Source organism: Carassius carassius, chromosome 25, assembly GCF_963082965.1.
Source record: "Carassius carassius chromosome 25, fCarCar2.1, whole genome shotgun sequence".
NCBI classification, from domain to species: domain Eukaryota; kingdom Metazoa; phylum Chordata; class Actinopteri; order Cypriniformes; family Cyprinidae; genus Carassius; species Carassius carassius.
Genome location: NC_081779.1, coordinates 7,620,431 through 7,635,009, shown reverse-complemented (window position 1 = coordinate 7,635,009; position 14,579 = coordinate 7,620,431). Strand labels below are relative to the sequence as shown.

The following is a 14,579-nucleotide window of genomic DNA, read 5'->3' as shown; positions in this document are numbered from 1 at the left end:
AAAAGAGATGTGACAAAAAGAGATAAACAAGTAAACAGTGAGGGCAGAGTGTCAAATGGGCATGTGGGAGGAGACTGGTCCAGGAGAGAAGAACGAAAGGACAGAGAGTGAGACAGATAAACATCAGGACAGGAGAGAGACTGAAAGCAGATGGAGACAGGGATAAGATGAAGCTGGAGAGGTCAGAACAGTTGACCTTTATATAGGAGAGAATATATGAAAGAGAGAGAGAGAAAATAGTGATGGTATCTGTTTCACAGTCAACACATGCATTCGTTTCTCCTCCTTGACACTCCTGTAGGGTTAAAGGCCAAAGGTTGACAGATGCAAGAAGGAGGGAAGTAGAGAAGCCTAGAAAGTCAATACAACTCTAGGGTCAAACATCTACAGGGTGAACTAAGCAAATATTTTTTTTTTTTTTTTACAGATTTGGAATGACAGGAAGGTTTCATTTTTTGGCAAACTACTCCATTTTAATATGACAGAGAATGTATACTTCAACTCCACTGACCTTTTTCATCTTTCATACCACACACAGACGCTTTTGTCCTGAAGGGATGAACAGCTAGTTTAAATTCACACTCAGTACTGTTTACAGAGTCTGGCTATGGCCTCACTGCTAAAGACGCAACATGGCTTCATTTATTAAATGTTTTATATCACTTTGCCATAATTAATGCTTGCTATACTGTTTGTTTTTAATCAGTTTATCGGAGGGCATTTCAGTAACCATGCGGTTCAACACTGGGTCACAGCACCAAAACACTGTTAACCAATCAGATCCCATCATGACAGTAAATCTGTTTCTCAACAGATTTTAAAAAGGTCTTCTTTGTGCCAGTTTTCTTCTGGTCTCAAAGTCAACCATTGGTGAAGTCCTTTGGAGGTCACAATGGTCGTCCTACATTAGCTCATTAAAACTGATGTCTGTTGCGGTCCCGTGCACAAACGCTAGAAATAACAGTCCACCCAGCATGTGCCAATTAGCTATGATGTCAATAGCTGTATTTAAAAGGGCATGAAAAGGAGGCCAGGCTAAATGGGTTTTTGGTACACTGTATATTGGTGCATGCTGTCACTTTGGGTTTGGTAACGAGAGCAAGCTAACTATAAATATAGTTGATGATGGATACGTCTGTACACATTTAAGTGTTTTTATAATACATATTTAATATTCATAATATTGTCATATACACACACACCCAAACACATACGCACACACACACACACACACACACACACACACACACACACACACACACACACACACACACACACACACACGCACACACACACACACACACACACGCACACACACACACACACACACACACATTATATAATTAATATTAAAATAAATACTGAAAACTAAACAAATGAAAAATAAAGTATTAAAAGGTAAAATAATAATTGTTGTTTTTTAATGGACAAATGCCACCCAACACACATTGAAAAATTCCAGACTAGCATATTTTTCTTAATATATTATGGTAAAATATTTTTCTTTTCATTCCTTTTCACTTCTGTTGAACATATTTTCCTAACTTTTCCATTTTAATGTCACTTTCTGGGATGGCGAGAGCTCATGCCAATCAAAACAAGGGGACAGGCCAGAATTGTCCTTGCTAAAATAAACATGACAGTGTCTAGTTTATTGTTTTATAAGAGCAGGCTTTATAACTCTGGACCACACAGACATGGCATGAGTTTTGAGAGGGAACAGAGACCTGGCATGAAACTCACACAGAGCCACTAAGTAATGAAATCAGATGATTGGCCTATCATCTGAGAATGAGATGTTCCTTTTAAAAGGAATATACAAGCCCCGAGCATTTCCTGTCCCAATGTATGTCATATAGGAAGGCTGTAGTTTTGTTCGTTCTGCCTGAAATAACCAGACGAAAAGAGCTCTCAATAGACATGCTGTCATATCGAGTTATATTCAATAACAATAAAATACTGCTCTCTGGGGCATTTTACATGCTCAAGTGACACTCTGGGACTCCTAGAGAGATCAAGTATGCAAACATAGGCTTTCATAGACGTGTTGGTAAGTGCAGAATGACGCAGATTTAAAACATTTGTGACTTCAAAGAGTTTCTAGGGCTCTTCAGTGCTTGAAATACACAAAAGAGTTTCATACTGTCATCTGACTGGTTCAAGTACACCAGTTTTTAAACCATAGCAGTATGACTTAAGCTCATGTAGCACTTATGCACTGACAATAGTTTACAATATAGTACACAGTATGCAAAGTCACTGATTTTTAGTAAGCTACTAAACTGTATTTTGATACCAAACCTACAGATGCCATATCCCTGGATGGATATGCCATTATACTGTCTCTAACACAGTGATTGACCTCAGTTTCACCGAAAACAAACAATAGGAACAATAAAAGTCTCCGAAAGTCCCTGAATGCAGTATTTATCCCAGTATCAAATAATGCACTGCGTGAGGCTTCTTATACACAACATTTGCACCAAACATTTATATATGTTTATAGTTCATCAATTCAATGTCATCTCAGTTCAAAACATAAACTGAAGCATTACAAGAGCTCCAACAATTTTTAATGGAAAAACCAAAACATGCAGTTTTTCTCAAAACGGTTATACTCTTAGAAATTGAACACAGCTCGTTAAAATGAAGCCTTCATAAAAGGTGTTTTTAAATAGTTCACAGAGCAGGAAAAAAATATTGCTGAGACCGATGAATTATTTATGTACAGATGTTGATGGTAAGTCAGCTGTAAAGTTGAACAGAGTAGTAGTTCTTAGTAAATCTTTTGCAACATTTTCTTCACCGTCACTTTTGATCAACTGAATGCATCCTTACTGAATAAAAGTATTTTAAAGATGAATTTAAGAGGAAAAAATTCATAATATGGAAATATGTTGCTTATGATGCAGAATTATTGTAATTGTCCAGAAACAGTTGCATGGTAGGATTCTAAAATAGTCCATTGGACTGCTGTTATGGGGATTGAGAAAACACATTCCTGTTTCCATATGTCTTTCTTTCCAACCTTTTCGTCTCTCTGGTCTTTTTCCACGGCAGAAGCAGAAACAGGTGGACTTTGACAGGAAGGGCACAAATCCCTTGCTTAGAATCGCATACACCTTCTGACTTTGTGTTTAGGCGCATGATGTCAGGTTAGAATTTATGCTGTTTATATTTCCCCCATACTGTGAATATTTATGAGTCCAGCTGTCCCTTGCTCAGTTGTCTTCATTAATGAAGCGTTTGACTTGTATGAAAAACTATCAACAAAATGTCTAAAAACCCACTGCATAGGAGATCAAAGCTCTAAACCGAAAACACACTTCTAAGACATCTCGACCGTCTGTGTCAGGATTTGGCCAGGACTGAGCCTATCTGAGGAATGGTTTTCATACTAAAGACAAGAATAATGGGACTATTCCTCCAACATACACAGATACTGGAAAATTCAGCCAGGTCGACTCTGAATAGTGTAGATACATTCCATCAAAATCACATCTGTGTGGTGTACATATGTTAGATCAGTTAAAAGATTTAAAAATGTAGCGCTGGCCAAACTTAATAAGTGTCACAAATTTGATTTTCACATTTTGAAAGAAAATTTATGGAGTTCTGAGCATGTTGCTATGCAGTTGCTGGGGTGTTATGGATGATTTCTTGAGTCTTTGTTAGTCTATGGGATTTTTCTTCACACATTTAATAATGCGCCGGGTAACAATATTAATTTTAAGCACAATTGCTTAGAAAAGCACACCTCTGCAACTATCCGCACAATCTGTGGCATCACTCATGCAGCTCAAATGGTGTGCAACAAACTAGACACAGAAGTTTAAAGTCAATATTAAATCAAACTGGGCCTTATTTACTTTCTTATTGTATGTTCCTAGTCTTCTTGTAAATGATTAATCAGTGCATGTTATTGCAAAGAAAAATAAATCACATTGACTTGAATTCTTAGGGTTTAGGTGTGTTCAAATCTCTAATCCTAAGTACAATACACCTACTCCTATGATGCATTTCCATTGCCTTTTGATAGATAATGTTATTCCTTCATGCAATTTGTACAACAAAACATAATGTCACTGTATGAACTGTTTGTGTTTGTGTGTGTGTGTGTGTGTGTGTGTGTGTGTGAAAAAGAGTTGACTGAGACTGAGATCTCAGGCACAGGAAACAGAGGGTTCCTGTTTTTTTGAGTCAGGCGCTATTGTCTCCCTCCCTCCCTTTCTCTCTCTCTCTCGCTCATAAACACACTTATCTGCAATTGTTCCCTTTAAATCATATTTTGTCTGCCCCATGCTAGAGGCTCGCACTGGAGCCATGGATTGTCCACAGTGCAGTCTTAAACCCCGAATAAAGGTACATTTTTCTGCAGGTTTTTTTTTTTAATTTTTTTTAAAAAATTTTTTTTTTAACTTTCTATTCATCTTGGAACACAAAATATTAAGCCCCACAACTGTTTACAAAATTTATAATAATTAGAAAGGTTTTTGAGCTCCAAATCGGCATATAAGAATGATTTCTGAAGGATCGTGTGACACTGAAGACTGGAGTACTGATGATGAAAATTCAGCTTTGTCATCACAGGAATAAATTACATTAAAATATAGTCAAATAGAAAACAGTTATTTTAAATTGTGATAATATTTTACATTATAGTTTCACTGTATTAAATAAATGCAACCTTGAGCATAAGAGTTTTCTTTAAAGCGTTTAAAAAATACCCTGTATGTATTTGCTATGTACTTTATCTTTTAACAGTTTTTTTTTTTCCAATTGTGGATGTCCTTGGATGCCCTTAAAATGTCTTTGTCCAATTTAGTGCGCATATGGGAATAATTTTGAACCAAAGTGTTGTTAAGTAAACCTACCCAAACACACACAGACACACAGTCAGACTCAGAGTGCAGATCTTTTCTCGTTGGGTGGTGGCAGGGGACCAGGGTTTAAGCATGTAAGCTATTTAAGCATCTGGGTTTAATGCACCATTAAGGTCAATGGCTGACCAGTCTGCACCTGTAGCGCTCCTCACCAAACGCAGCAGCCCCTCCTCTCATTCAGCTACCAGTGGTCACTATTTCTCCACTTTCTCTCTGTCATTTCAACAAAAAAAGTTTTACAACCTGATGCCACAGCAGAATATGTCCCTGCCCCAAACCTGACCTTCATCTTCTCATCTCATTCTTTAAGTTCTCTCTGCGCTGTTCTCCTCACACCCTCCATCCCCCCTCCGTCTCATGCAGCCTGTTCTGTGGTGTCTGCCAACTGCTCTCTGCTGGATCACAGGTTTCCTGAGCTGGGCAGCCGGGGACTGGCAGTATCAAAAACTGTGAACGGCCAACTTGCTTTTTTCCCACTGCACTTCGTGTATGTTCTGCTCACTGAACACATACTCCTACGCAAACGCCCAAGCAGTAAAGAATCACACAGATTACGAGAAGAATCACAGACATTCTGTGCTGATATAGACAGACAGACAGACAGACAGACAGACAGACAGACAGACAGACAGACAGACAGACAGACAGACAGACAGACAGATAGATAGATAGATAGATAGATAGATAGATAGATAGATAGATAGATAGATAGATAGATAGATAGATAGATAGATAGATAGATAGATAGATAGATAGATAAGATGAGTGGATTACATACATCTGGGCAGAACTACGAATAGATGTCTTTGATACAAATAGATGTATTTTGCATGATTTTCTTCTACATTATTTCCATTTTTATGGACATCTATGCTCTTAAATATCTGGTAATAGTAGTCTTAAAGAAGATAGTGCTGAACAAAACGGTAGTCTAAAAAGCTGCCAAACCACCACCACACAAATGCCCTACTTAGCTACATTTCTTTACAACCACTTGCAGTCTTGAAAGAGACACTCGCGAAGTGAAGTGTAAACATCACTAAGAATAACCTCGCATTTGCTGTGAGGGTGATGGCTTCAGGAGCCTCGGTGCTGTCTGTGAGTCATGTTTATATCTGTTCGGCTGGTGAGGAGGTGTGATGGGTCATGGGGCCTGTACCATGAAGACGGTTTAGCTGGCTAGCCAGGTAAGTTTCAGGTTAGTTTGCACCAATCCTGGGTTTTAGGTACCATGTGGCTTGGCTTTTAGAAGAATTCAATGCTATAGTAACTTACACTCCACGGCTAACCTGCTCCGGGGCAGGTTATGTTATGGGTTAGAGATCTCAAACTGAAGTTGGACCAATCAGATGTGAGAAAAGTGACACTTCTGACACAAAGTCACTCCCACAGTTTATCTTGCTCCAAATTAAAGGTCACTAATGCTAAATAAAATAGATTTATATTATTATAATTCATATTATTATTTATCTATTACACACAAGCAAACAGCTAACTTAACAAGTTTCACTTATCACTGCACTGATAGAGCAAGATTATTTATTTTATTTGTCCTCCATTTTTCATATGACATTTAAATTTGTCATATTCTTCAATCTCTCAACCTTTAGCACAACCTTTAACCTTTAGTTTTGAATCTTGCTGGGTCTCTCCCGAGAAGTAAATCAAACTTGCTTTGTGTTGCAAGGCTAGTGATTGGCTGTTCGCCAGGGATGTCACAAATTCATGTTCACGCGCTCCACAAACTCAGGATCAAAGCCTGAGTTGACAAAGAAAGTTAATGATCAGCATCATGGTACCAACGAAGCTGGTTTGGAGAGGTTTGGTTTTGTCAACTCAAAACTAATCCTGTAACTCTGAATTTGTTCAGCTATCATCATGGTACAGGTTCTCTGTGCTGAATGGGTGGATGTCACCCATGGCATCCAGAAGACACTGAACTGCGCCAAAAGCGCCAGACACAGAGAAACAAAAACAGCTTCAGACTGATATCGAGCTGGCATTTCATTTCCTGCCAGCATTACAGATAAACGACTGAATCCCACTTGGCTTTGTTTAAAGATATTTTAATGGAAAGGCAAAGCATAAATAAATAAATGAATAATTAAAAATACATATTTTGTTAGATTATAATTAACAAACAAACAAAACAAACAAACAAAAAAATAATGAAATAGATTAGTCGAATTTAGACCTATATTACTTTTTGTAGTACAGGACTCTGAAGACTTACACTGCATGTTCCATAATGCTTCTCGGCATCTCACGTCATCAAAGTGCGTTGTTATTCCGACAGTGGTGAGCTGGCTTTTGAGTAGCAAGTGAGAGAGTTTATTTCTGTATTATCAGTGCATTTTTATTGTGCGTATGTGATATTTAGGAGCTGATTATTGTTGCTAAGATGAAATATTGGCTCCGTTTAGCGCTGGTTGTCAGATTTCATTGTGAACACCTGTAATCATTAGCATTTGTGCTAACTTAGCTGTTCAATAAGAGTGAGGATCATTGCTCATTTTAAACAACAGCTGTGTATTCACCATTATTTTTCTGTAGTATTTATAATTTCTTTATCATCCGGTGTCGCCTGTCTCAAGCACTAGCTGTAAAAATTCTATTTATCACTTTTAATTGAATGAATTTCATTAAATTGTTTCTTGATACTATGATCATATATACATACTTATATATATATATATATATATATATATATATATATATATATATATATATATATATATATAAAATGTACATATACGTATACACACACACACACATATATATGTAAATATATAAATACAAACACACACACACACACCTATATATGTGTGTGTGTTTCATACAGTGTTCTATGCATGGCCACTTTGAAATTAATGAAGTTTTACATTTTGTATATGTCACCTACAATACTGCATAATATGTGAAACAGAACTGTCTAACCTTTTCTCCTTCACCTTTCCACAGTCTTCAGCACAATGACCAAGCTCCTCGAGTGGCTTCTTGGTGTGTCGCTGATCAGCATGGTATGGGGACTCGTTACCTTTGACCTCCTTGATTTGCAGTTGCCTCCTCAGTATAGAGAGCTGGCGTGGCCAATGCCTGTGTATCTGCTGGTGGCGTTTGGTTGTTATTCACTGACAACTGTTGGCTACCGTGTGGCCACGTTTAATGACTGTGAGGACGCAGCCAAAGAGTTGCAAGCACAAATAAAAGAAGCCAAAGAGGACTTGAAGAAGAAAGGACTGAAGATGTGAGAATAACAACTTACTGTTTCTCACATGCATCAACTGTTTTGTATTTTGTTTTCATATTACAAATGCAAACATAGTCTAATTGTTTCTGTCTACTTTGTGATGTCTGTACTATATATGCACTCAGAGCTGCAGCTCAAAGCTGTCCAAACTTGGTTCAAGTCTTTTCTTCAACATGATATTAATAATAGTTTTAAATGTAAACACCTGCACGTGTAAATGATCTATTTCCAGCATCATGACAGTCTTATTTAAAACATTACAGTCAGGCACATGCACGTATTGTCAATGTAGAGCGGTGCTATTTCTGTACAACCTCCAGAGTGTGTGTATTTGCACTGGCCTGGGAATGAATATGTTTTTTTTTTTTAACCAGTTGTTTTTAGCGGAGTCAGAATTCTGAGTCAGACTTAGAAACAAACCCACAATGTAGATTTGTGCTTGCACAAGGACAGTGTTTCAGTAAATCAAAATATGTGGAATAGAATTTTGATTTAAAATATGAACCATGGGACTGTGCTAAGGCTCACAAACTTGTCCTTTTTTTAAAACCTTAAATAAGGGTTCTACGCAATTTTTATGGTATCCAAGTAGTTTAAAGCACTTCTTAACAGAAGTGTCTTACATAGGGCTTTTTTAATTAAAAAATAACTTTGTTTGATATTGAGAGCTGTTTGGGGATTATTTTATGACACCAAAATCTCTTTTTTTTACTTTACTTGAGGCTACTGAAAGACTTAAGAGGTAGCATGATGTACCTGTCTAATCTCTCTCTCTCTCTCTCTCTCTCTCTCTCTATATATATATATACACTGTATATAATGTGTATGTATATTAATGTTACAATTTTTGTATTTTTGGACCAGTTTTAAAGTTTTATTAGATTTTTCTTCCTGAAGTCCAACCTTTCTGCTGGGATCAGTATAATCCTGATTTTTTTTTTTTTGGACCAAAGCTATCCGAATCTTACTAAAGAGTTTTGAACAACACAAACTGATGATTTGATCCAGATCAAAACCAAGACTGGATTTTGTGATCTAATCTGATTCCAGAATCTTTTTTTTTTCTTCTTTTGAACAACCCATTTTCAAGATTTGATTCAATTTAATAGCTGAAATCTGATCAGATTACTTAAAAAAAAAACTTGCCCCCGGGGCTAAACACTATCATGTGAAAAACCAGCATACGTGTTGAAAAAGACTAGTTTTTATTGTTTACCATTTTGAAAATTAATGTTTGATACAAATACATATGATTCATTCTCGCTCTCAATTCTTGCTCAGCTGTACTTTGCCTTAGATTCTGTGCACATAAATTCTGAAATGTGATCCACGTCCATGTGTTGGCTCTTAAAACACTAATCCCCAAGCCACTAAGTGCACACGGGCGCTGTATATAGTGCTGAATTAATCTGGTTTTCTTGGCAAGCAAAGCTCATTCGTTGTAACTTTCATTTTTTTAGTCCCCCTTCACCTGTGAACAGGCCTCTACCTGTCTGGAGAACAAGAAAAAAAAGTAGGTTTTTGATAAGTTTGCAGTTTTCCTCTACGACTGCTGATTGGCTCCTGTTCAAATCTCTGATGTCACCCCCTGCAGCCTCTTACAAGCTGTTGTTACTTAAGGCCTGTTTTTCACAAACCCATAGCAAAATATGAGAGAACAGCATCAGCATTTTCTCTACTGAAATCACAGAACGATTAACACCACATTTATGCTTTGAGATGCAGTTTAAACAGCTGAGAAACTAAACAAATGAATTCTGGAGCAGTTTCGAATATAAAAATCTGTGCTTGAACTAAGAAAGATTCAATGATCTGATTCAATGACCCATTATTGAGAAGAAAAAGAGAAAATTACAGGTTTTGCTTTCTGTTCCAAGGTAATTTTCTGATCCTGATCAATAAATGTCTCTGAAATGTAGGCATTGTCAGTCTGTGCATGTTTAAGGCAAACAGGTGAAAAACAAACACATATTCCCTTTTGTGATCCTTTGTGGAACAAAAGTACAGATTTAGTACGACATGGGGGGGGGGGGGGGAAGTACAATTTTTGGGTGAACTGTTTCTTTAAATCAAAAAAATTGATCAAGTTCAACAGCTATTAGATACTTAGTGAAAGTTATTTTGATTGTTGGTTTACAAAGACTGATTATCACTGAATGCAACATTTTGTACAACGTGACTTAAACACAAGCGCATATATCTCCGTTGACCTGTTTCAACTGCCTTCAGGGGTTAGAGACGCCACATTTTGCGAAATATAAGACAGGTCATGGTGCTGTTGTACGTCAAGAGACCTTTATGCCCCATACTTCACATTTGTCTGTTATGCAATGTGATATTACTTCTGGTCGGTTATTGTTGGGAGAATGAACTGTATGTGCCTCATTTTGATTGAATACATGGTTCTAATTCAAACCAACAGTGACCCAAAAACTGATCGGGACACTTGTGAAGAACAATGTATGAATGTTACTGTATTTGATCCTAAAATGGTGTTTAATTGAACAAAAGATTAAAAAAAATAATAATAATACACATAACTAATAAATATAAATTAATAAAAAATGTATATATATACATTAAGTATATACATATGTACATTTAGTATATATTTTTAATATAGTATAGTATATCCTTAGTATATTTTTATTTGCCTTAAACAAAACATTTTCTTTAATATTTTCTCAGATACAGTGTTTAAGTATTTACAGCTATTTTGATATCTGTTAACACTTTCCAGTAGCATGTACAGCCAAAGTTACGTCAGGCAAAATGGAAATTTGTGAGTTATCACATTTTGATTACAAAGATTACCAAGACAAACATTATTTTTCCTTTGGAATAACATGCAGTGATGAATCATACATAATAAAACCAGGAATGTGTATCAATAATGTAAATAGCATCAATATTAATTGCATGTTGTTGACTTGAAATGATATTCAGTAAAACTTCAAAGCACACCAAACATGTGAATGACCTAAAATGTCTGAGTAGTGTGCTGCCAACATATGAACAAAGAGAAATCCTATCTGGAGTGCCAGCTGCCAAACTTTCTCTAGAGCCTTGTTAAAATAAATAGAACTGTGAAAAAGACGGAAAAATGAGTGGAAGTGTAGAGTAATGCCTGAAAACTTGACCTCCTCTGAAGGTATGTATGTCAGTGAGTGTAAACCTTATTGTTTAAGCATATCAGTTTCAGTGACATGTTCTAGCAAGGTGTGTGTGTCAATGAATCCGAGACTGTGGAACTATTCCAGCTTCCTTTCTCCGTGACCCTTAAGTCACTATCCAAATATGCCTTTATTAGAAGAGAAACCAGTAGAGACCATCTAAGATTATGTAGAAGAAGAAAATACGTCCTATGCTCCCAGATGTTGGTGCTCACCACAAGAGTTTGTGTTACATGTTTGACTCAATAGCTTATTAAATTGGCCGTAGGGCTTCACGATTATGACAAAAATCATACTTGTCAATTATTCCCTTGATACTGTAATTGCGATTATTAATTATGATTATCACAAATTACACTGAATGATGTTTATACCATTGTTTGATGCAACTGCCATAGTTTTACATGACAATAAACAAGCTGAAAACACTCGAACTGAAAAACGTTTAGTGCTTTTCTATAGTATATTAAGCCTCAAATGTCAAATATTCATCGGATTGGTTTCTTCTTTAAAGTAAAGTAAAAAATGAATGGTATTATAATGTTATACAACTAAAACAATGGAACAAAAAAAACTTAAGATAACATGTAGAAAGAAAAAAAACAAATCTTAAGCATGCAGAATAAAATTAATGACTTTGAATAATTAATTGCTGCTTTGAACGATTATGTTATTGTGGCATTGATTAGAAATTCAATTAATTGTGCAGCCCTAACTGGCCGATCAAAATCTTGGTAAAGTTTATGGTTTTGGCTTGACTGATTCTGTGAGACCTATTTTCACCTCTTAATCAAAGCCTTTGCTTTGTTTTGATGTTTTTCTAAATTGTAGAATGAATGGTTGAACAGATGTCTGAGATCGGCGGCTCTGTAGGAAAATCTAACTCAGCAGTTTGGTCTGGGCTTTCAAAAGTAGTCTTGTGGTTGATTTCTTTTGAAATTTATGGCAAGCGTAGCTTGAAATTCAATCACATTTTCATTGTCTGAACAAGAATGTATGCCCAGTCCATCAAGGTGAGATAAAATGTAGATGCAGCGGCCCCCGACCCCATTCTGAGAAGTTGCATGACAGTCTTTGTTGTTGAAATGGCTTGATCATAATTACAGGGTTTATGTATTCATATTTCTGATATAGTTGGACTGACACAGTATTTCTCTGGGTTTGGCTTTATGTCCTTGAAATAAGATAAACCATTCAACTGTTTTTTTTTTTTTTATATATATAGTAATGTATTTGTACGGAGCCTGGAGGAATGGCATGCCGGAAAAAAATTGTAGGCTAAATCATGCTCACAATTTACTATTTTGTTCCCTCAATTTATAAATTGTGCGCCCGATTAAATAATTTGTTCCCTCGACTTGCTAAATCATGCACATGATTTATAAATCAAGAAAAAATTAAAAAAATTGTGCACATAATTTATTTATTTTTTCTTGCATGTCATGTGCGGGGCTCCATATATTTGCTTCTTCTCAATAAAGCAAATATATAAAATTCAAGACAGATTACTATGAGGCTATCATAATTTTATTTTCTTTGTTTTGGCAACCATATATGGCTGGAAGTGTACTATGTTTATTCAGGATTCTAATTTAAAGCCAAATGTGGTGAAAAATCAGATTTCCCAATTTCTCCAGTTATCTCGACTTCAACTAAAGATAGAGGTTAGGTGACATTTAGTTGCTACAGGCTTTAACACTGAGAAACTAAAATAACAGAAACCTCGCTGCACAATTTATTGATCAGCTTTTAATCCAATTACAATTGATTATTCAAATGCCATTTCATGCAACAAAAATGGTTCAGAAACAGTGGGCTATTATTTAGAATAATAATAATAATAATAATACAAATAAGTCCAAAGTAATAATTTAGAAAGTAAGTAATTTTCAAAGTTGATCTTTGTTTTAATCCATTTAAAAAAAAAAACTTTTCATGCTTAAAAATACATATTAATACATACTTGCATACATTCTCTGCTTGCTCACTGTCTTTTCAGTACAGAGTTTCTCCAGCTCCTTGTTCATGTTGGATAACAGTATGAGACATATGCTGTCTGAGGAAGACTTGTGTCATATTTCTCTCCCCGTGATGCCCATGCTGCGTCCAGACAAGTAGCTGCTGTTCTCCAACCTGCTTCCTCTACTGATGACTGAATATGAGAAGAAGCAAAAGTGATATTAGCCAAAACACATACATGTACAGTACAGCCTAGATTGACTTCAAAATATACTTCCTGTTACATTTTGTGGCTTTCATCCAAGCTTCCTGTTGTGATTGTATAGTCATTTAAAGAAGAACAAATGAAGTGTGATTATCATCTAATGAATGCTCTTTGTCTTTTACAACACATTTTATCAGAAGAATAACAGAAATGGGATGCAAAGCCACAGTATCTGCCCCAACTTGTGCAAGGATAAAACATACTAAGCATATTTCTTTATTGATGTTGTGTGTGTGTGTAAATGCAGACCATCTCACGACTAGCTCAAGGACAAAAGCTTAACATATTTATCATAAAGCACAGAAACAGATGTGCAAGACCAACATAATGCATTATCTTCCAAATAGAAAATACCGAAGTAGCATTCTCAATCTTTAGGAGACATTTAAAGCTGATAAGAGAGGGCCAACATTTTTCCCAGATGTGAGATGAATAATATGCAGGAAGGAGGGAGAGATCTTGGCATTCTTGGTTTTTTTTAGTCTCTTTGACACTGCAGTTGAAGTTCATCCGATTCAAGTGCAGTTTATTTATTTATTTTATTAAATGCCACCCATTAGCACAGAAAACTATTTTGTCTCATTGGTTCAGTTTTTAAAAAGAAAAAAAAAGAAAAGAAATGTATTTATAATAAAAGACTTACAATGGAAGTCTATGGCAAGACAATAACTTTTAATTAGTAGATATTAGTTATAAATTATTTTATTATTAGTAAAATGTACGTAAATTATATTACTAATTATTTCTAATTTTTCTATGCAAAAAAAAAAACTTTTTTTTTTAATTCATTTTTTACAAAACTTTTTGCTATCTGTACATAAACAGATGTCCTTTTTCCACATCACACTGAGTTCTTTATATCCAGACAATTTTTTATACGACTCCTTTTGTCATCTTTTTTGCCTCGATGTGGTTTCTCTTTAGCAATAATGACTATTTAAAGCAGAAGTCCTCTAGTGAAGTGTCACTTATTCCCTTTAAACTCTCCTAAACTCTTCAGAAGAGGTCAAACGGTTAAGAGAGGGGCTGATTTACAGTCAGACGGTCAA

General features: G+C 35.8%; 1 protein-coding gene across 4 annotated transcripts; it reads left to right on the top strand.

The window, feature by feature from the left end:
• Positions 1–7,123: 7,123 nt before the first annotated feature.
• LOC132104648 (dolichol-phosphate mannosyltransferase subunit 3-like) lies at positions 7,124–8,716 on the top strand. 4 transcript variants are annotated; one of them, XM_059510208.1, is made up of 2 exons: positions 7,124–7,204; positions 7,852–8,716. In XM_059510208.1, exon 2 carries the CDS (start codon positions 7,856–7,858, stop codon positions 8,132–8,134), a length of 279 nt encoding a protein of 92 aa, XP_059366191.1. In that variant the 5' UTR covers positions 7,124–7,204; positions 7,852–7,855; the 3' UTR covers positions 8,135–8,716. The 4 variants fall into 4 exon arrangements, with proteins under 4 accessions (XP_059366191.1, XP_059366192.1, XP_059366190.1 ...); XM_059510209.1 differs by having other exon boundaries at positions 7,845–8,716; XM_059510207.1 differs by having other exon boundaries at positions 7,161–7,252.
• The last annotated feature ends 5,863 nt before the right edge of the window (positions 8,717–14,579 follow it).

Excerpts from the sequence above, each read along its gene's own strand:
- LOC132104648 (XM_059510208.1), top strand. The coding sequence starts at position 7,856 with ATGACCAAGCTCCTCGAGTGGCTTCTTGGTGTGTCGCTGATCAGCATG.